We start from the raw sequence: 23,058 nt of genomic DNA on the forward strand, positions 1-23,058 counted from the left end.
TCTGATCCCACTTTTCTTCTGGCTCTTGCCTCTCAAAACAAAACGCACACACACGCATTTATATAATATAATGGGACATTGTGAGGGCAGAATGGATTGCACTTGATCAATTGGGAAGTGATGCCTCTTTTACTTTTAAGCAATTAAGTAAATACAAGGGAGGAAATGCAAACAATACGCTAAAGGGTTTCCTTTTCTTAGACATTTATTCATTTAATAAACAGGTATATATATATATATTTTTATATTTTTTTAATTTTTTTTAATTTTTATTTTTTTTTGTATTTTTCTGAAGCTGGAAACGGGAGAGACAGTCAGACAGACTCCCGCATGTGCCCGACCAGGATCCACCCGGCACGTCCACCAGGGGGCCACGCTCTGCCCACCAGGGGGCGATGCTCTGCCCCAGAGGGGCGTTGCTCTGTTGAGACCAGAGCCTGGGGCAGAGGCCAAGGAGCCATCCCCAGGTCCCGCCTGGGCCATCTTTGCTCCAATGGAGCCTCGCTGCGGGAGGGGAAGAGACAGACAGGGCCATCTTTGCTCCAATGGAGCCTCACTGCGGGAGGGGAAGAGACAGAGAGGGGGAGGGGTGGAGAAGCAGATGGGCGCCTCTCCTGTGTGCCCTGGCCAGGAATCGAACCCGGGACTTCTGCATGCCAGGCTGACGCTCTACCACTGAGCCAACCAGCTAGGGCCAAACAGGTATATATTTTTAAACGTCCGTTACCTGCCAGGGGCGTGTTGGTACTTCTCTGTCTCTTTCTTTCTACCTCCCTGAAAATGAGGCTAACCAGGGAGGGCGTGGCCTCGGGTCAGGGAGGAAGCATGACCAGGAAGAGCCAGACAGAACCAGGTTCAAGTCTTGATTTACCGCTGCTGGTGTCATTTGGGACAAGTTATTTTATCTCCTTGAATCTCAGGCTCCTCATTGGTAAAATGGAGCTTAATATGCTTTTTATAGTTGTTCTGAGGATTAAATTAAATAATACATGTTTTTTATTTTGTCTGTCATGTGCCTCTCACTGAGTAGGTGTTCAGCGATGTCCGTACCAATTTTTCGTCTTCCCTCCGTGTCCACCGGGTTTTCTGTTCTGCCCCAGAGCTGGCCTCAGTCTTCACTTTGTTCTCTGCGTCATCCTTGATGCTCAGTTCACATGCTTCTCTGGGGAGCCTTTCTGGAAGCCCTGGCCTACACCAGGTGTTCCTGTGGTTTGCTTCTGTGGCAGCCTGTGCCTGCCTTTCTGCAACACTCATCATGCTTGAAATTACTTGTCTGACATGAATCTCTCTGCCAGGGCTGATGCGAGGATGGGGACTGTGCTTTGTTCATCAGGCTGTGCAGCAATTATAGGATGCACCAGCAAATGTCTCAGAGCAGCTCAGATATTAAAAAGAAGGAAAAACTGGAACCAATCCCGAAGTCCATCAACAGGTGAATGGATCAGCTTTGATCGAGTCACACGATGGGACACAATTCAACATCACAGGGAACAAGCTACTGGTATACCCAACAACATGGATGTCTCAGAAGTGTGCTGAGTGGAAGACGCCAGAGACAGAAGAGTATATACTGTGTGATTCCATTCACAGGGAATTTGAAAGCAGGTGAAGCTCATCGGCAGTGTTTGGAAGTAGGTCAGTGGTTACCTGGAGTGGGGGTGAGAGGAAGGGACTGACGTCAGAGGGGCAGGAGGGAGCTTTTAGGGGTGAAAGAACTGCTTTCTAGCCCGAATGGGGTGGTGGCTGCACGGATGCACACACTTGACAAGTCTGATGAAACTGGAGGCTTAAAATGTGTGCATTTTATGATATATACCCCCCAAAATTGGTTAAAAAACAAATCAATAAAACCAAAAAGAATAAACAATGAAGGAAGGAAAGAAAGGAGAGGAGGAAGGAGGGAGGGAGGGAGAGAGGGAGGGAGGGAGGGAGGGTACTAGCTGGAATTCTCTCCAAATAAGAGCTTGACTTCATTTCCTGAGTAGGAGTAGCAGTTAGTGGGAACCCACTGTTCTCATTGCAACAAGAAGAAAAAAAGGTGAATTATAGCCTGACCAGGTGGTGGCACAGTGGATAGAGCGTTGGACTGGGACACAGAGAACCTAGGTTCAAAACCTCGAGGTTGCTGGCTTGAGCGCGGGGTCGCTGGCTTGAGCCTGGGATCATAGACATGATGACCCCATGGTCACTGGCTTGAGCCCAAGGTTGCTGGCTTAAGCAAGGGGTCACTTGCTCTGCTGTAGCCCCCCCGGTCAAGGAACATATGAGAAAGCAATCAATGAATAATTAACGTGCCGCAATGAAGAATTGATGTTTCTCATCTTTCTCCCTTTCTGTCTGTCTCCCTATCTGTCCCTCTTTCTATCTCTTTCTCTCTCTGTCAAAAAAAAAAAAAAAGGTGAATTACAAAATCATATTTTCAAAGACACTGGAACATTATGGAAAATAAAAGACCAGATAAACTAAAATTCCACAGCGGGAAAGATCTTTCCTAGATCCTTATGAAAGCCAGTAAAACAGTAGAATGACATCTTTAAATTTCTCTAAACAAAAACCCTGACCACCTATGGTTCTATATCCAATAAAAATATCCTTCAAAAATGACAGCAGATTAACTACAGGTGTACGAAAGCTGGGGGATTTCTCAACGGCAGCTCTGCACCGGGAGACATACTGTATAAGTACCGCGCGCTAACCGATTGCGCCACTGGAGCTCCCAGAAGACATACTGAAACTAGTCTCGGGGCTGTTGAAGTTGATCCCAGCTGGAAATAGGGCCCACAGGAAAGGATGAAGAGACCAGGAGAATAAATGCGTGTTTAAATTGACAGAAAATTGTCTGTTTAAAGCAATACTAATAACTGTGTATTGTGGCTTTATAATAAGTATAGGGGAAAAAAGCAACAACTGTGATTTATAAAAGCATTACTAAATTTGACTTTGTTAAGTTTAAGAACTTCTGCTCATCAAAAGACGTTAAAGGAATAAAAGGAGCCTGGATGGATGGGTTCATCCATGTGACAGATGTATGATATAGGCTATATAAAGAATTCCTCCAAGTCAATAATAAAGTGACAAAAAAATGAATTAAAAAAAGACAGAAGTCTCAAACAGATACTTCACAAAGGAGGAATTTAAATGGCTAATCAAGATATGAAAAGATGATCGAGATAACTATTCATCAGGGAAATGGAAATTAAAACTCCAATCAGCTATCACTGTGCATCATGAGAAGGGCTAAACTTAGACTGTTTTGATGAGGACGTGGAGCTACTGGAACTCCTGTCTATGACTGACACTTCGGATGCGGGCAGTTCCTGATAAAACTAAACATATCCCTTTATCTCTCTCTCTCTCCCCAGTCTTTTCTTAGAGAGAACAGGATACTCAGGCTACCTAAATTACAAGGATCCTAAAAGCAGAGACTACTTTTATCCCCATTTTGCTGATATGGAAACTGAGGTTTGGAGTACAAGGTGATTTGCCCAAGGTCACACAGCTGGGACATAGCAGGGCCAGGGCTCATCCTGTGTCCGACTCCAGAGTCAGGAATGTTACCATGGTATTCTCCTGCTTTGGATGAAAAGCCACTTAGATGCCCTCTAGGGTGTTTCTGGGCTCTAGGTGGTGGGTCCTCATCTTCAGTTTCTCCGAACTGGGACACCTGTTGGTCTGGGCTGCCTTGCCTCCTGAACCGTACAGGGGGAATCCTTTGGCTGGGGCTCAGTGGCCTGAATCTAGCTCTCCGTGAAAACAGAGACGGTGTCTGGGTGCTCTGTGACGCTGGTGAATCAGCAGCAACCGCGTGCTGGTCAGTTCATCCTTCCACATGGCTGCACCACTTCTGCCTTGAGCCCCGCTGGGCCTTTGTTGCATCTACTCCTTTTTTAAATCCATTTGAAGCCAATACTGTGCTTTTTTGAGACCCAGGCTTTGTAAAATGAAGAAATTAGCTGTAATGCCATTGTCTGGTCTATATTAATGAATTATAACTCAATATCAAGTTCACTGTCAAAACAGAACCCCCATGTGCCCGAAGCCCTGTGCCCTGTGGATACCTGGAAAGAAAGCCTCTGAATTCTTTGTTAAAGCAGAAAAGTGAGCCTTCAGAAAATGGCAATTTATGCTGAAAACCCCCGACACGCCCTTAACTGAAACTGCGTGAATTACGGTCCTGTCATTTGCAGCTAGAGACGCCCTCATGCTCGTCTGCTTTTGGTTTAAAACATTACCTGGGCCACTCTGTTATCAATCTTATCTAACGATCTATGTACCTAAAGTATGAAATGACAGAACAGACTGTTACCACCCAGGGCAGACCAGACAGGAGAACACAGAGGGTGCCGAGTCTTTGGGATTGGATGGCTGAGCAATTGGTCTGAGAAGCTGCCTCTCCTGCTGTCCAAGTGGCCAGCACTGTCGCTGTCGAGAATGTTTGGTTTCTCTTTTGATACAGATGAAGTTGTTGTAACAATTAAAGAAGCTAAAAGGAAGTATAGGAAGAGATAACAAATAGTGTGTCATAATGCAAAGGGGAGGGATGGAGAGAGACAGGGAGAGGGAGGAGGAAGAGGGAGAGTAAGTGTGGGGGGGGGGGAGGGGAGAGAAAGAGGTTTTGATGATTCCAGATTCAGGGCTGTCTGCCCAGGTAGGAGGTGTCTGACCTCTGACCGCCACCCCCACTGTCCTTTAAGACCCCTACTGGGGATCAAATACAGGTCCTTTAGGGGCCAGAAGTGGCTATCTTCCATCGCAGGTAGACAAGGGACAATGGGGTTTGGCTTTCTTTCAAGTCTGTTTGCAGTAGCACCGTGTTCTATCAAAAAGGAAGAAAAGGGACACTTTGTTTTGTGAGTAACCATGAGATGGCTGATTTTATGCGACTTCTGAGGACAGTGTGATGCCCTCCTCCAGAATGCTCCTGTAACTGCTGATGAGCTCAGGACACTTTGGCAATGCTGGACGCAGCCATCTGGAACTGAATTTGGACACTTGAGATCGAAGCTAGGCCTCCCTCCCAGCCCATGTTAGCGGCTCCTGGCGTGGTGCAGGGGGTGGGAAGAATGGGTCTTTGCGGCCACACCGGCCTAGCTTTGAGTCTCGGCTTCGCCATCACACAAGTCATTTTTTTGTCTCTGAGGCTTGGTTTTCTTTCCTGCAAAATGGAGATGATAACACCTTCCTCAAAGGGTTGTCATAAGGTCATAAGGTAATAATTGTAAGTCACCTGGCTTACTGAAGCCTCAGAAAATGGAAGGATAACAAGGCAGACTCGCCTGCCAAATGGGGTTAATAGTATCTGTCTCTTAGCCTTGTAGAGTGAATGGTTTTGGATAATTCACATAGGGGCACACGGCCCTTACTAAGTACTCAACCAATAATACCTGCTATTTTTATTATCATCATGAGCCATTTATATATCTAATGTGCCATTTAGTTAATTTTAGAACATCGACATCTTTTTTAACCTCATGGAGGATACAAAAGCATCCTTCATTTTGCTATCCCAGGACAACTTTGAGAGAATGACAGTTCACAAAGAGATAGATTTTTTTCCTCCATACTATACCATCTTTTTTTCTTTTAAGCAAAAAACTAATGTTGGCATTACACACAAAGAACATGTGTGTGGGGGGGTAGGGGGGATGTACATAAAACATTAAAAGCTGGAGTAACATTAATCATAAATCCACCTGAGTTATTATTCTTAACCTAATCTTCCTAGATATTCTCTTAAATCTTCACAAGATTCAATCACAGGTGAGAAGACGCAGCATCAGGAAAAGGAAGCAGAGAGACTATGGTCACAGACCAGGCAAGTGGCGGCAGGACCCTGGAATGCTCCGTGGCCCAGGTGCTGTGTCAGTCAGCCCTGATGGGAGTCTGTCTGGTCAGCCAAGGAGACTCAGGAATTATCTTTCATTGAGACTGTTTAAACCTCAAGCCCCGGAGCATCAGGAAAAGGGCTATTTCTTGGTTTGGGGCAGAAAGGGAACAGGCAAGGTGGCTGGTTGGGGCTATAGAATCATCCAGGCTGCGCTCCCTGCTTCCCACAGAACTCAGCGCTCTCCCCTAACTCTATAATTTTCCCTTACCCTCCAAAAATGCCAGATTCATGCTCTCTCACATTCCTTGCTACCTGTCAATAGGCATTGCTTCATGTATTTTGAAAGGCCTCTTCTAAAAGGTCTAAAAATATCAAGGAGCAGGTTGATTAGAGGATAAAATCAGCTAATGAGCAATAGCAACATAGGCGACAGTCATGTGTAATTGCCTTTTGGGTATTTTCTTCAAGGGCTCTTGGAAAGGCAACATTTTAGTCATGTTACCCTTTCGGCTGCCTTTTCCTGAATGCATGAAACATAATCGACACGAGAGTTATCATCTCTGGAAATGTCAGTTTTTAAATGTTGTGATCTTGATATTTGGGAGCCAATAGCTTCCCTCCCTAAGTGGAAATATGAAGAGATAACATTTAATGAGCACTTACTATGTGCCAGGGGCTGTTTTTGGCATTATCTCAACAATCCTCCCAACAACCAGGGGAATGATGTCATACTGGCATTGAATGAGAATGGGTTGAAAGAAAGTCAGATTGAAGGTAAAGAGGACAGTTAGGGGGAAGATATAATAGTCCAGGCTAGAGATGATTGTGCCCTGGACAAGGTTGTGACCTTAAGGAAGGAGGCAGTGTCCACAAAACAGCTACTGGGAGGCAGCTGATTGGACATAAGGGATGATAGACAAGGCGAGGTCTAGAGGAAGCTCAGGTTTCTGCCTGAACATTTGGATACACAATAGCATTATTTATTTATAAGGGGATATGCATTTAACTAGGGAAATGTATTCAGGACTTCAGGCGTCCTCCATTGCAGTGGTTCTCCACTGGGAATAATTTTGCCCCCAGGAAACATTTGGCAATATCTGGATACATTTTTAGTTGCCACAGCTGGAGATGCTACTGGCATCTAGTGGATAGAGGTCAGGATGCTGCTCAACATGCTACAATGCACCGGGCAGCCTGTGGGCGCTAGATGTCAGTGGCGCAAGGCTAAGAAACCCTGCCCCACTGAGATGCAAAGCCTTGAAAGAAATAACACATTAGACCCTTCTGGTTATGGAAAACGTTAGTGGGAATTCATGGAGCAAAGGCCTCCCTCATTTGACAACCTCTTGGGGTAGAAAACTTAGGCAACTTTGTGTATGGAGAGAGAAACAGTATTAAAAGATTGATCTGGCCTGACCAGGCGGTGGCTCAGTGGATAAAGCGTCGGTCTGGGATACAGAGGACCCAGGTTCAAGACCCTGAGGTCGCCAGCTTGAGCGCGGCTCATCTGGTTTGAGCAAAGCTCACCAGCTTGGACCCAAGGTCGCTGGCTCGAGCAAGGGGTTACTCGATCTGCTAAAGGCCCGCGGTCAAGACACATATGAGAAAGCAATCAATGAACAACCAAGGTCTTGCAACGAAAAACCGATGATTGATGCTTCTCATCTCTCTCCGTTCCTGTCTATCCCTCTCTCTGACTCTCTCTCTGTCCCTGTAAAAAAAAAAAAAAAAATTAAAAAAAATTGATCTGGCCCTGGCCAGGTAGTGCAGTTAATCTGAGCATCACCTTTATACCCCATGGATGCGAGTTCAATTCCTAGTCAGGGCACATACAAGAATCAGCCCATGAATGCATAGACAAGTAGAACAACAAATTGATCTCTCTCTCTCTCTCTCTCTCTCTCTCTCTCTTTCTCCCCCCCTTTCTCTCCCTCTCCCTCTCCCCTCCCCCTCCCCCTCTCCTCATCCTCTTTCCCACCAATTTTTTAAAAAGATTAATTTGGAGTTCTGTAGGGGAGCATTTTGTCAGGGTACCAAGAAAGAACTTGTGTCTTGCGGGAGAATGGTAATATGCACCCATCCCCTATATATTAGAAAACAAGTTCTAGCTTTGGTTCCATGTCTTGTTGGTAGGAGACAAGTCTACATCCAGCAATGCTGAAGATTCAGGTTTCATGGCATCACAGCACATTCCCATGGTAGAACTTATATAACCTATACTTTCTTATTTGTATATGTGTAAATAATAGAACTTATATAGCTCCTATATATTTTTCACCTTTATTTTTTTGGTACTTCCTATTTGCTATCTTGATTTGTGGTTATTTATGAATTTTCTCTCCAATGGAATTATGGGTTCTTTAGGAGAAGACCTCAGGTCTGAGTCATATCAGCACCCCCAACATCTGTCACAGTAGCTGTTAAATATAGACCCTGACCATGTACCAGGCTACAGTGGACATTATTTTCTGTCATGTCCACCACTGAGCTTCAGTCCTCCATGTACCCTTTGAATCCCGTGACAACCCTAAACCATCCCAGCTGTATAATCTTCCCACTTCATGAGATCCTAAAACCCCAAGGCACTTCCAGGCTTGCAGATCACTAGATGTGGCTAATTTTCAAGTTATTAAATAAAACTACCGATTGCACACATCCCAATGTAGGCAGAAATGCATTAGATCAAAACTGAGCCTCGTAAGAAATTTTCTCAGCATAGTTTGAAAACAGGGATTTAGAAGGGAAAATGCCACCATCTCCTGATAGAAGGTATCCCATTACCAGTGATGATGGTTTTGAATTTAGCTGTCAGAAAGCTCTCCGAGAAAAACATGCTGGTTTATTCAGTCCAAGAAGGGTTTAATTGGCTTCTGTCAGATTATGTAAGTGCCCCTTGCCACTGAACCCCACGTGGGTTCTGCAGCTTCTGAATTTAACATCCAACAGCTGAGTCTTTGGAGGCTGTAGAAATGCTGAAAGGGGTTCAAGAATAGGTCTCTTCCTATAGTTGTGCAAATGCTTGTCTACCCACAGTTTCTTAGAGCCCCTCCATGCAGTGGAAACGGATGGAAGTCATAGGAATATGGATGGTGCCCATTCCACGGTCTCAGCTCTTCATGTTATTTCCTCTAAGTACATATTTTTCAAAGTTTCCAGAAGGGGTGGGGGTTCTGTGTTCATGTCAGTATCCCCAACACTTAACATCATGCTTGGCACATTCTTGGAGCTCAGTAAATTACAGGGTGGGGCAAAAGTAGGTTTACAGTTGTGAGTACGTGAAACAGAATTTATTCTTGTATTAGTATTTATGAATTATTGTATTATCTTCCATGCAAACAACTGTAGACCTACATTTGCTCCTCCTTGTATTAGTTGAATGAATGAATGTTCCCGGGCCTCTATATTCTCTCTGATGGATACTGTTCTGTTTTTTAAAGTACCGCGATGCATAAACGCTCTTGAGAATACTAAGCAATTGTTGTGTAGGGTAAGGGATGTCTCTCTCTTTTAGGTCGCTGTCAGTGTATTGCTTGGGACACCCAATGTGTGAGTTTTTGTAGAATCATTTGTGCCAGTCACTGCTGATTATTCAGTTTAATACTCCTCTTCAATACCTTCATTTCTCCCCCTTGCCACTGCCTTCCACCATCATGTTAGATACACCCGTTCCCCTGTCATTCTTGCAATTAGAAAAGGCAGGTGACACTATTCTGGCAAGTGAGACATAATAGGAAATATGCTGTGAAGGTTTCTCAACAGCCTTTATTTGCTCCATAAAAGGGACAACCATGGCTTTTACTTTTCACTTTTTCCTCTTTCTGCCGGAATGAGTTGTGATGCCTGGAGCTGGGGCATCCATTCTGTGATCATGAGAGAAAAGGTCCTGCCAATCCTGACATTAGTGAGCTCCTGGACCAATGCCAGCTGTCATCCACCTCTAGACTTGTTGTATGAGAAAAATAAATTTATTTTGTTTATGTCCCTGCTTTTCAGTTTTTCTCTCACAGCCAAAAACGATCCTAATTGATACACAAGGTGTTTCTTTTTTTCTCCCTTCCTTCTAATTCTCCATAAGATTCAAAGATGACTAATGGGACTGGGCAGAGAGTTAACTCCAAGGGAATAAAATCATGCCCAGGGGCACCCCTTTTTTTTATAATCAAGGTTTTTAACTGGGTCAAGAATTTTTGCCATCAGGATGAACTCTCTCCTGCAAGGTACCACATCCTTCATGCAAATATACTCCTGTACCTGTTCTAAAAGTTATCCCTAGACCTGTGTCTTCCCTCCAACCCTTCAACTGGGGCATGACACCTCTCTAACGATGGACTCTACCCTCCTAATGTGACTTTACAGTCAGTTTAATGCTCAGTTTCCTCCAGACTTCATTTCTGGGCTTGACCGTGTCTTCAGAATGGATATGGTGGCACTCGTGTGCAGTCAGAGGAGAGAGAAGAGCCTGAATAATAACAGCAGTCACTGTCATTACTTACTATGTGTTAACTGCATACCGAGTATTGTGCTCACTAGTTCACATCCATTATTTAATCCTTCCAAAACATCTATGTAGTAGATCCTACTATTATCAACCCATTTCACAGAACCTTGTATTAGAGAGTGTCAGAGAGGGGCTTTGAACCCACCTCTGTCTGACATCAAGGGCAGAACCCCTACTTAGTCACCAAGCTTCCATCACAGCCACAGTACTCTTTGATGTGTTTCTTCTGTCCCCCTCCCCCACCCTCACCCCGTGGGGACCAGCGGCCTCTTTGCAGTCTTCTGTCTGGCATAAAGAAACTGCCTGTTGCTCTTCCTGTGTCGGGAGGTAATGAACACGAGTGAGCCTTGCCTGCATCCTGATTTATCCCAGTGGGGAGCCCGGACTGTCGCATGGGCCTGCAATTAGACACAGCAAGATTTACCTAGGCAAAGCATTACCAGTGAAAGCAAGGGGCTAAAGGAAAAAAGAAAGCAACAAATTGACTTCTGCAGTTGTCTCAGGCTGTAACAGGGGAGCGAAAAAGACTCACTGCTGTGTTCCAGCCTAAGTCTTGAGTGATGTAAACATGAGGTGAGGCTGGCTGAGATTCTTCAGAATGGAATTTCACGAGGTGGATAGAATTTTTTTTTTAGGGTGATCAGTGATTCAGTGCAGGGGGCGTGGCCTCGCTGATTAGAGGCCAGAAAAATCGCCCAGCCCCAGCTCCCTTTTAACAAAGGCCAGTGGCTCCTGCTTACCTCTTCAGGCCACAATTTCTCCTATCTGGACAAGGAGGAAAATCGGTTCCTGTTTGCCGTGGAAACATATTGTGCCGGGAGTCAAAGTGTCTTTGAGGGGGAATCTTTCTAAAATACCTTGATTCTCCTTTTCTGCCTCTAGGTGGCCCGGCTGCATGGACTGCTGGGGAGGTGGATAGTGGAGAGAGGTGTACAGTGGGCGGGGCAGACAGTGGTGGGAGGTGTACAGTGGGCGGGACGACAGTGACTTTCCGGGAGAATCGCCGTTCTCCCCACGGGCTGAGGGCCAGAGGTGTTCGGGCCAAGGTCTTCTCCATGTTGAGTATCCTGACGCCTGGGTCTCCTTCTCCCCGAACTTTTTAGCATAGCACCAGACCCTGGGGGCTCTTTAAGCCTTAGTCTACCCAGGTGTAAAAGGGGGCTAATAATAACACCTCTACCATAGGGTCGATGAAAGGCTGAACTAAACCATCACATTTGTCTTTATGGTGTGCCAGGCTCTGTCCTGAGAGCTCTGCCCACATTAGCTCACCAGATCCTCACAACTACCCGTGAGAGAGGAGTATTTTTAGCTGTATTTCATCTATTCCAAGATGCCCGTTATCTCCCCACATTCTAACACCTCTGAAAACTGGGGTACATTTGATAATTGAAACAGGTTACAGTTTAATTAGTAGAGCTTTTCCCCCTTCTTTCTTTCTTTTTTTTAAAAAAATATTTTATTTATTCATTTTAGAGAGGAGAGAGAGAGAGAAGGGGGGAGGAGCAGGAAGCATCAACTCCCATATATGCCTTGACCGGGCAAGGCCAGGGTTTCGAACTCGCGACCTCAGTGTTCCAGGTTGATGCTTTATCCACTGTGCCACCACAGGTCAGACTTCCCTTTCATTCTTAGTGGACCCCCACCCCCCAAACAAAGATAAAGCAACTGTGATGTATCTTGAGATAGAAGGTATCTCAGATGAGATAAATATGGCATGCTGGTTTCACACACGAGGAAACTGAGGTGCAGAGAGGAACTGATTTCTCCAGGGTCACACAATCTAGTACAGAGGTGGAGCTGGCGTGTGAACCCCACATTGTCTGAAGAACCTGCTCTTTTAATCACCAAGCCAGGATATGACAAAGCACTCAATATGATGCCTGGCTGCCCCCAGTTGGGGAAGCTCTGTCTGTCTGGGTTTTTAATGACAACAATATAGAAACTTCAGGCACCAAGAGGCAGGGCTTGTATAAAGGATTCTACACTTTTATAAAGTTTTTGCCAAGTATCATTTCTGCATTTCCATTCTAGAACATGGAGGTGGTGTTCTAAGTGCCCCTGTCACACTTTTTTCCCCGTTCCCACGGAAGAAAATGGGGGTCCACGCAGAGGCGGATTTAATCGTAGGCGCATCGGGTGTGCGCCCTGGGCCCCAACTTCTGAAGGGCCTTGCAAAACCCCAACTTTACACTTTTTTCTAATGACACCAATTTTGGTTTCATATGTGCAATTTTAATATTAATAGTACATAATATTTTTTATTTATTTAAAAATATGGCTAACATGTATTTTTATTTCTCGTCTCTCTCTCTCTCTCTCTCTTTTTTAAGGGGCCCAATATTTTCTTCTGCACCTGGGGCTTCAACTGACCTTAATTCACCTCTGGGTCCATGGTATCTCCATATCCCCTACGCCCTCCCTCCTCCGTGGCAATCCTGTTAGACTTGTCGTTTGCTGCCTTGGGAAACAAAGGGAGAGGGAACTGGGTGACAGATTAGGGAGCCAGAGCCCCACATACAGTTTCATCAAGAGAAGACATTCAAGCAGAGCATTTACATATATTATTCCTATTCCTTCCCTTGAAGAAAAAAACTACCTGAAGATGTTGTACAAGGCAGGTGCCACTGCAACATTAGTTACCTGTCGCAACCTCCGTCTCTGGAGAAAGAAGATGAGAGCAGCAGGGGGCCTCAGGACCCATTCTGGAGTCCCCCTCCCAAGTGTCACCTATGACACTAATGCATGGTGTTCTCAGCGTAAGCGACATTACCATGCAGCTCAGTGTAACCTCAGTTTCCTCTCCTGAGAAGCCAGATCTTTCTCCAGAACAATTCTCACTGGACAGCTACCTGAGCTGCCTGACTTTTGTTATTCCCCCTTTTCATGTTAACCCCTCCAAACAAGCATAAAAATTATTTGAAGCCAGTGATTGTGCCTCATACCTTCTCCCCCCACCCTCAGCTGGTGGCATCATGACATATGCAAATAATCACTGCTCGTTAGCATGGCAGGCAGAAAGGGCTTAAATTTTGGAGCCAGACAGAATGGAGTTCAAGTCCCTCAGTTCCTTGCTGGTAGGTTGTCCTTGGGTAAGGGGCCTGGCCTCCCTAAACCTTAGGGTTGCCATGTCTCTGGTGAGGAGGTGACAGTTCATATCTTGAAGTATTGTAGGTGGTTCTGAAGCATCACCCATAAAGATGACTGCTCAGTACCTGGCATGTGGTGAATACTCAGTACACACCAACTATCGTATTTATTGGTTTCATTCGCACCAGAAGTTGATCCTGATCTTTGCATGTTTCCTTGTGGCTTGTCAGTTTCTAGTTAGCCTGGTTTCGGTTAATCAGTGCTTTACAGTAGCTCAAAAAGTTGAAATTTCTGAAGGCACTATCCTTTATATGTGAACTGGGGGCACCTGGAGGTCTTCATTATTTCCTTAAAAAGGGGTTCGGTGTCAGCAGGATTAAAATGAGGCTTTATTGCCTGAGGTCTTAGTTCATTTGCCTTCTCCCTTTCTCCTGGCTCCCTGCCTGAATCTCAGCTACCCTTATCCCAAGAAAGAGATAGCATTCCAACCTTTGTATCTTCCTCAACTTTCTTCTCTCAAGATGGGAAACTCTGTTGCATTTGCATTTTCTTGAATACATGGTTTCTCTCTCTCTCTCTCACACACACACACACACACATGCACATGCACACACACGCACACACACGCACACACACTGAGTTAGCTATCTTTCTCTGAGTTCCCATGACACCCAATGATACGTCCCCAGCATTGTAAGTACCTGCCTATTATGTCTTTTACTCCCCATCCCAAACATACACACTATAGAGTATGAATTTTTTAAAGGCAGGTCTTATTTGTTACAAGAGCACATAACAAGGGTTCAACAAATGTTTGCTAAATGAATGAAATCACAATATAACTAAAATGTAGGGCATGCTGACTATGTGGCAGGAGCTGTTCTAGGAGCTGTTTTAGGAGCTTTGGGGATATCATTTCATGCTCACAGCCATCCCACGAGGAGGTCTTAGGATACCACCATTTACACATGCCAACACAGGAGCAGAGGAGTGCTGTGATGTGCCCAAGATCACTGGACGCTAGGAAGCAGACCCAGGCTCTTTGGGTCCACTGCCCATGCTCTCACACTCACCTCTGCCTCTTCAGTGGCCACCTTTGCTCCTCAGCCTCTCCCTCGTCTCCCCCCGCCCTCCGACCACTGTGCCGGGAAGTTCAGTCCCTGAAGGGGCTGCTCTGGATGAAACCCGCTTCTGTGTAGCATTTTGAGATGAAAGGAGGCCTGTGAAGACTGCATCTTGCTGAGCAAGCTCACTATGAGCAGTGCATAAAGGCGTGTTAATCCTTAGAAACTCGAAGCTCAGGAACACTTTGGACTCCCACGAAAGCATGGCTGAATTTTAGGCTGTCTTTTGTGCACTGACTTACCCCCAGGTTCTCTCCCTGGGACAGGATTTTGAGTGAACCACAGTGGGCCACTGTGGCTTTTGACCCTCTCCCCTGCTGTTCACCTACCTTGGCCAATCAATGGTGATATCAGGGTTTGTGGATACAATAACCAACACACTTAACAAAGACATATCTGGTCTCCCCAGTTATGATCATTTAAAAACAGAAACACTTGACTCTGGTCCTTAAATACACACCAATGATTCTTCTTTGTCTTTCAAATCAACATCGGCATCTCATGTCACTTGTACACATTATCCAAGTGTCAGTATCACACTAAACAATTTTCCTATCTTACTTTACTTAGTCCTCATCCTGTTTCTGCCCAAGTTGATGTTCCTGTACTCCATTTGCAAACACGGAAATAAAGGGTCAGGGATGCTGAGCAACTAGTCTCCTGTCAATAATTGGTGAGTAGCAAGGTCAGGCTTCAAAACCCAAAGCGTGGCACTCTGCACTCTCTCTCCGTAAGAGAGAGGAGGTTTACGCACCTCAAGCCCAGCGGATCTCTGCAAATCATTTCTGCGGCAGCCAACCTACAATTCATCTTAATTTTCCCCTGATGTTCTGCAGTGTTGCCGCCGATTTATCCCATCATTTCGGAATTACTGGCTAATAGGATGGCCTAGCTCACCATTCTGGCTGCTGTTCTCGTTCTTCACGAGAAGCTGACCACTGATAGCGACTGGGATGTGTCTCGACACTTTAATTACACCACAACTCTCCTCTTTCCCCCGCCCTTGTCAGCTTGGAGGCTCATCCCATTTCACTTGGTCTTGAAAACGGGTTTGCTTTTGCCTGAGAGGGGAGACTTACCTGGGATGGAAGTTCTGAGGAGTAAAAGGGCCAGAGGGCCCCTAAGTCGGGGCAAGTCTGCATCTTCTTGGTGCTTTGTGACTTGCTCATCTTGGCAAGCCTTCAGGCATAGCCTGTTCCCCCAAGGGAAGAGTTTTTCCAGAATCTTCCAGGTCAGCAGCCACTGGTGTGAGAAGATCCAGCAATTTCACCCTGACTGCCAAGTGCCAATTACAGACTCCAAACTGGTTTCTGACCCAGAAATAATGGAAAACAAGTCATCTGGGTTTCTCACCAACAGGAAAAGGAAGTCCAGACGGAGAGGTTAAGGAGAGCCCGGAATTATTCACTTTTTAGAAAGTTACAAAGTTGTATGAGCTCTCTCCCTCTTTGAAAAGGGGTATCTTTATCTCTTATAAACATAAATAAAATATGAACTAAAACAACAGAACTCCACTGATAAAATCCAAGGGAGGCCCACGGAGGGGCCCCCAGATCCCCATTTTAAGGCGGCTCCAGGGTGCGGCTCAGGTTCCCACTCCAAGGGAGAGAAAACAGGCCACAAGCTACAAGGCTGGGCCAATTTGGTTGCCTGGCAATGGGACGCCATTGAGAGCTTCCTGATTGGTTGGGGTTGGTGGGGGCGGGGCTATGAACGCTAACCAGCTGCTGGGATGATGCTGGGGAACCAGGTAGTTGGCAAGGGAGCCACATTCTCCAAATTCTCCTTTCTCCTCTTAGGCCTGAGTACCTCGACTCTTTGCTAACTACACGTGACTGATTCCTTTCGCACTCTGTTCTGTCCCGCCACTAACCCATTAGTGATTTCTTGTGTCTTGGGTTGAGTAGCTCAATGTATGCTTTTAGCTCTAAAATGACCTTAACTGGAGGTGCCTATTTCTCTTCTTTTTCAAGCTGACAAACTCTAATTCATTCTTCAAAACTTACACACACACACACACACACACACCACACGCACAGGTGTGTATGACATTTATTGAGTGCTTAGATTGTGCTAGACACTGCTCTGTTTTAAACATATTATTAACTCAGTCCTCACTAAACAGCTTTTAAGGATGCTATTTTATGACTCTTCTACAGACTAGGAAACCGAGGCACAGAGAGATTGAATGACATGCGGAAGGTCACACAAAAAGTGCCCACGCTGGGATTCAAAGCCAGACCCGTTTGCTTTCTAAAACCCAAGTTCTTAACCTCTTCGCTACATGATTCCAGATAAGAGGCCTAGTTTTGCTGATCCTTGGTTTCCACAGCTTTAACATGGGGAAAACAATTTTACTCCAGGTTGTCGAGGATTCAAACAGATCATGAGGAGTCCTTGTTACGTGGCCACGCTTATCATCTTCTGACACCCTATCCCCTGGAAGAATTAGCCATTTTTACAGGGCAGTGTTCATTTCACAGCAGATATTAGTACTAATATTTATCGATCACTCGCTCTGTGCCAGGTGCTCTACCGAGCACTTTACATACATTAATTTATTTAATGCTTCCAATAACCCTGTGGGGTAGGCTGCCAGCTTGGGGAGGATTTATTACACAATGCTCTGATTTGCATGCTTTATCCTTGGCATTATTTTACACTGATCAGTCTGATTCATGCTTTTCTCGAAACCTTGAACTGCTGAGGATTATGATGTCATCATGGCCATGTGGTGAGCTCACCTCTTTCGAAGGCGAATGCTGCAAGGTGACCCTCCACAGAATGCAGAATGCCTACCACACAGCTCCAGAGGCTGATGCCTGGGAGTCATTATTTTCTTGCGTTTGTCTGAAGACTGAGTCTGACCTTCCCTTTCATGGGAAGTTTCGCTCCCTCCTGCGTCCTTGGTGGGTAGCATTAGAAATCAGCCAGCGCTTTTGGAAGGATTGCAGATAAACTGAACCTTGTTCAGAAGATGAGGCTGGGGAGAGAAAAGATAAGAAAACAAGACAGAATGGGACATGTTTAGCCCTGAGTAGAACACACAAAGAGTTGTCTTCCCATGGCTTTGAGGGACAGGCTTGGGGAAGAAGAAATCAACTAGTTCTATATGAGCCCAACGGATAGGGAGAGGGTTTTGGCTCAAGATGAGGAAATCCCCAGCAGAGCATGACTTTCCAAGGTCTGAGCTCTGGAGTCAGACTGACTTGGCCACTGAGCAGCCTCAATGTTCGTCTCAGAGGACTGTGATGAAAACCAAATGGATAACCCACGAGAAGTACAGTGCCCAACAAAAAGAAAGTGCTCAATAAGCGTCAACTCTTATTTCTTTTGTTACTAAGACCCACCTATCAGAGCCAGGTAAGCATTGGAAGTAGAAAGGGCTCTGGAATCAAAAAGACCTGCGTTCAAATCCTGGCTCTGCCATTTACTGTTAGGGAGATCTTGGTCAAGTCACTCCACTTCTCTGAGTCTCAATTTCATCATGTATATAAATAATGATGGTTATGCCCACCTGTGACAGTGGGGAGGACTAGGGAAAAGGATGAATGGAGAGAGCTCAGCATCTCTGAGGGCTCAGAGCATACTACTTCCCTTTTCTGTTCATGAAGGGATACAGACCATATGGAGAAAATGAGCTCCCAGCACCAGAAATGTTTTTTGTTTTTTTTAAAATAATTTTATTTTTTTAATGGGGCGACATCAATAAATCAGGATACATATATTCAAAGATAACAAGTCCAGGTTATCTTGTCGTTCAATTATGTTGCATACCCATCACCCAAAGTCAGATACCAGAAATGTTTAACTAAACAAGGTCACATTCTGAGACACTAAGGGTTAAGACTTCAACATATGAATGGGGTAGGGTGGAGGGCACAGATCAACCCACAGGACTGAGGTATCTCAAGCTAATAGCGCACACAGTATTAGATAGGTGTTGTTATGTTTCCCTCAAAGATTTAAAATATCCCTGTCTTCTCCTGTGAATTTTCTGTGGCATCGTGGGGCACCTTGGTGTACAGCTTGGGAACCACAGGGTTATCAGCATGGTTTCCATCCTTCAGCTGAGCAGCCTGGTCACTCAAGTAGTTAAAACCCACAGTAGCAGGCATTGAGTGAAGGCTACTGGGAGTATGTGGATAGAGTCCTCACCTCCTCACCCACCAGGTAGGACATGTCTGGACAGGTTCTAGATCTTCTCCAGAGGCTTCTTCAGGACTGCCCTATGGCCTCCTCACCAGCAGCCCAGCCTGGGCTCCGTCCCTCTTCCTGTCAAGCTTCCCCACCCCCTCCTGGTACTGCCCGGTGGCCTCCCAGATAAACCACTGAAATCCGAAATCTTGTTCCTGGGTCTGCTTCTGGAGAACTCGACCTAGGTCAGCGCTGACTGGAGTAAGTAGGAAGGGCAGAACGGAGTCAGGCCCTGACGTTTCCCCGTCCCTCATCTTGTTCAGGAACTTGCTGCCTTTGATTGCCCAGCCCCATAATCAGCATTCACCATTGCTCTCGTGGTTATCTCAAGGAATTTCTTGATATTCTCCACATTCCTTAAACACCGCAAGGACAACATGTTTTCAGAGATGCAAACACCCTCCCCAACAGCAGAATATTTGACAACTAAAATAGGAAGGGATTGTTTAATTCTTAATTCCTAGTTGATTTATGCAAAAATTCAGCCTGAAAGACATGAAGGGACAGGCGTTCTCTCCTCCCAACTTGCCAAAAGGAAAGGCTTCCAACTGCATTAGAAATGGATGTGTCGAGTGGAAGAAAGCTTTTGCATCGGATACCAGCTGGGGTAGCTGAAGTGAAATCTCAAACTCTGCTCCAACATGAGGGTTTCAGTCAATAATACATATGTTTGGCATTAAAAACCTATTGGAAAAGTCATCATTTAAAAAAAAAATCTTTAAAATACTTCTCTGTGTTGCATCTAGCACCCAGGGAACTCCTTCTGGGTATTGTTGCTGAAATGTCAGCATTGGGTTTGCAAATTATGTAGCCCAGGGCAAGAGTAAAACTTGGGGCTCCCCTGACACCTGGTAACTGGCAGCCTGGTGATGAGTTGCTACCCGGATGGAACAGCAGCGGGTAATGTGTTTCTGCACCACCTCCACAGACGGGTTCCTGTCCTTCCTCAGATTAGGATAACTCCTTGCTTCCTTACCCCTTGGAGGCTCTGTGGTGCCACATAGCATTCCTAGCCCACCCTGCAAACCACACCCCAAGAGGAGGTGACTTTGGGTCTTTGTAAAGGAAGAGAAGAACATGTGATGTTAACCTTCCCCTCCTCCTCTTTCTCTCTGGACTTGGATGCAGGAAGGAGTTGGTGCTTCCAGGAATATTCTTGGTGAATTTCCCCCACTGGAAATCTAGGGTGTGGTCCAAGCGATTTTCATGTGTAATGCTTTGTGTGTCTTTCATGGCTTTGTCTCACAGCATGCTGGGCTGCAGGATGGGGGGGGGGGGCAAAGGGTGGGGCAGTTAGCAGAATGAGGGAGGCTGCAAAGAGGGCCTCCAACAACAGAGCTGTGCCCTTCTGAAGAGGGGAGCCGCCAACCCTAGCAACCTGGCATGGAGGGAGCCAGGGGGATGCATGTCCAGAGCTCACTTTCCTCCCTCCCATCCCATGGGCAAGGCAACCTCCGTGCCATGGGGCGGGGGAGCCCATCCGTGCCGAGCAGCATGGAGAAGTGGTGGTGGTGGGGGGTGGATCGGGCAGAAGTGGTGCATTTAGGAAGCATCCAGCACTATCTTCAAGATATATTAAGTTTAAAAAGCAAAATAGAGGAAAACACTGTATGTTATGTGCTGGCTTTTTACTAGAAAGAGAAGGTGGTGGGGGGGAGGGAGAGAGAGAAAGGGAAGGAGGGGGCAGAGAGAGAGAGCTGGAAATTGTGTCAGTGTTCACCTTGACGTGGGGGAACAGTAGCATGGGGGAGGAATTGAGAACTGAAGGGTGTAGAGTCAGGGCACAGAGGGCAGACTCAAGTTATAGTGATATCAGAAGGATTTATTTACAAAGGGGCCACTGACAGGGTGTGGGGCAAGTGGAACAGAGGCAGATGAGTGGTAACCAAGGGCTAGGACCAATGACGCTGTGACCATTTCTATGGGATACGGGGAGGGAGTGGTTACCAGCCTTTAAAAGGACAGAGATATTATGTCTTGCCGGCGTCCTGGTAAGAAGCAGTGATGTGCAGTTGAGGGATACAGCCAATCTGAGGCAACCTTGCAGGAAGGATGCCCTCAACATACCCTGGTTCTTGACTCTGACCTACCAGTGCCTCCCATTGGCTCAACTCACCGACAAACCAGAGGGCATGGGAGCCCGTTGGTGCAGTAGAGGTAGAAACTGGCTTGGGTTGGGGGTGGGCAAGTCGAAGATGTCTAGCATAAAGTGTAACTCATTTACCCTGGAGAACCTTTTGTACAGTTTGACATTCCCCCCCTAACCCATGTAGGTGATTTACTTAAAAAAATACACAAATGAAACTAAATGTCCTTTCTTTCCCCCACTTTGCACACAGAAGCAAAGAGAAAAAGTGTTCTCTGACAAGAACAAATAGGCACAAAGCTTGAACATCCTCGATGAGGCGGCTGCATGGGCCGTTACCAAGACAAGGTTGATGTGTCCATCTCTTCGTGTCTGTCTGACCCAGAGTCCCCTCTTCCCCACCGTGCGTGTCTCCCTGCTCTTCTGAGAAGTGCCAGCTAAGAATTTCATTCACCAATATTGTTGCCTCTTTCTTTCCCTCCTTTCTGTCTGACCAACCCCACTACTTTTTCTCCCTATAATTTCTTTATATAACTTATAATTTTGAACTTGCAATTCAGCTAACCATTTGGAAGGCAATTTCCCCCCTCTTGCCTTCTTTCAGGTGTCGTTGTTTAGATAGTCTGGACAGGGTGGCTCAATTTTTCAATTTCCTGACAATTTCTTCCCTGAAGAGACTTCTCCTCTCTGTCTCCTTTCTGGTTCTGTCCTCTGTGGCTGTCTGCATCCTCTTCAAGGGCAGCCTCAGAAAGACACAATGGATTCTTGTCTAGCCATCACCCGACTCCTGCCACTTTGGTAGAAACTGTCTTTCTTTCTCGTAGCTTCAGTGACACTTCTTGCTCACTCAAATATGCTCTTTTAAACAGGTGTTGAGGTATATGACATTTGGAATATATAATAGCTGCATTCTCGTGTATACCTTCATAAGACAGTAGCTAAGAGAAGGAAAGGAACACACTGACGTGGAAAATCCATTCAGAGAATTAGCATATCCTCCCAACCGAAGCTCCTCACCTCGACCCACCCCTCATCGTGTTTTCCGATTTTCCAGGTTTTGCTTGTGAACATGTTTTTCTCACTGAAGAATTAGGAAATTAAACCAAGCCAAAACAGCATGGTTAATATATTTGGAAATATTTCTTTTAGATTTTTTTTTAGAGAGTTTTTAGAGATATACTTACCTTTACAAATAAAAATAAGCTGGAAGAAATTTTTGACCGTAGAAATAAGATGTTTGTTTTAAAAAATTAAGCCCTGGCCTGTTGGCTCAGTGGTAGAGTGTCAGCCCAGCATGGGGATGTCCCAGGTTCAATTCCCGGCCAGGGCACACAGGAGATGCGCCCATCAGCTTCTCCACCCCTCCCCCTCTTGTTTCTTTCCCTCTCTCTCTCTCAATCTCTCTCCCCCTCCCCCTTTCCCTCTCCCTCTCTTCTTCTCCTCTTGTAGCCATGGCTCAATTGAAGTGAGTTGGCCCCAGGCACTGAGGATGATTCAATGACGTCTGCCTCAGGTGCTAAAAAATGGCTCTGGATACAACAGAACAAGGGCCCCAGATGGGCAGAGCATCACCCCCTAGTGGGCTTGCTGGGTAGATCCCAGTTGTGGTGCATATGGGAGTCTGTCTCTCCCCACTACTCTCACTTAAAAAAAAAAAATAACAGAAGAGTATTCACATGAAAATAAAAAAACTCGCCTGACCAGGTGGTGGCACAGTGGATTGAGCGTCGTTCTGGGAAGTGGAGGACCCAGGTTCGAGACCCCGAGGTCGCCAGCTTGAGTGCGGGCTCATCTGGTTTGAGCAAAGCTCACCAGCTTGGACCCAAGGTCACTGGCTCGAGCAAGGGGTTACTTGGTCTGCTGAAGGCCCATGGTTAAGGCACATATGAGAAAGCAATCAATGAACAACAAAGGGGTTGCAACAAAAAACTGATGATTGATGCTTCTTATCTCTTTCCATTCCTGTCTGTCTGTCCCTATCTATCCCTCTCTCTGACTCTCTCTCTGTCTCTGTAAAAAAGAAAAAAGCAACACCATATTCTCTCCACCCAGGGCTAATAATTTAGCTTTTTGGTATACACAATTTCACAGTTTTTCCAGGTGCAGGTATGTCTTATCCCTTCTGTTGCTTGACAGAAATTAAATCCCATTAAATATGCCAATTTTGCCTGACCTGTGGTGGCACAGTGGATAAAGCGTTGACCCGGAACACTGAGGTCGCTGGTTCAAAACCCTG

At 45.8% G+C, this 23,058-nt stretch overlaps 1 protein-coding gene across 2 annotated transcripts in view; it reads right to left on the reverse strand.

Annotated features, from left to right (window-relative positions):
• CCDC60 (coiled-coil domain containing 60) overlaps nucleotides 1–16,122 on the reverse strand; it is a 139,230-nt gene extending 123,108 nt beyond the window's left edge. The window contains exons 1-2 of one of the 2 annotated variants that reach the window (XM_066255058.1): nucleotides 15,893–16,122; nucleotides 15,619–15,781 (exon numbers count right to left, since the gene is read on the reverse strand). In XM_066255058.1, the coding sequence (XP_066111155.1) occupies nucleotides 15,619–15,708 (90 nt within the window). In that variant the 5' untranslated portion in view covers nucleotides 15,709–15,781; nucleotides 15,893–16,122. Of the gene's footprint in view, nucleotides 1–15,618 lie in introns of both variants that reach the window. The other variant, XM_066255056.1, reaches the window with a different exon arrangement.
• Between the last annotated feature and the right edge of the window lie 6,936 nt (nucleotides 16,123–23,058).

The sequence above is a fragment of the Saccopteryx bilineata genome, chromosome 2, assembly GCF_036850765.1.
Source record: "Saccopteryx bilineata isolate mSacBil1 chromosome 2, mSacBil1_pri_phased_curated, whole genome shotgun sequence".
Lineage (NCBI taxonomy): Eukaryota > Metazoa > Chordata > Mammalia > Chiroptera > Emballonuridae > Saccopteryx > Saccopteryx bilineata.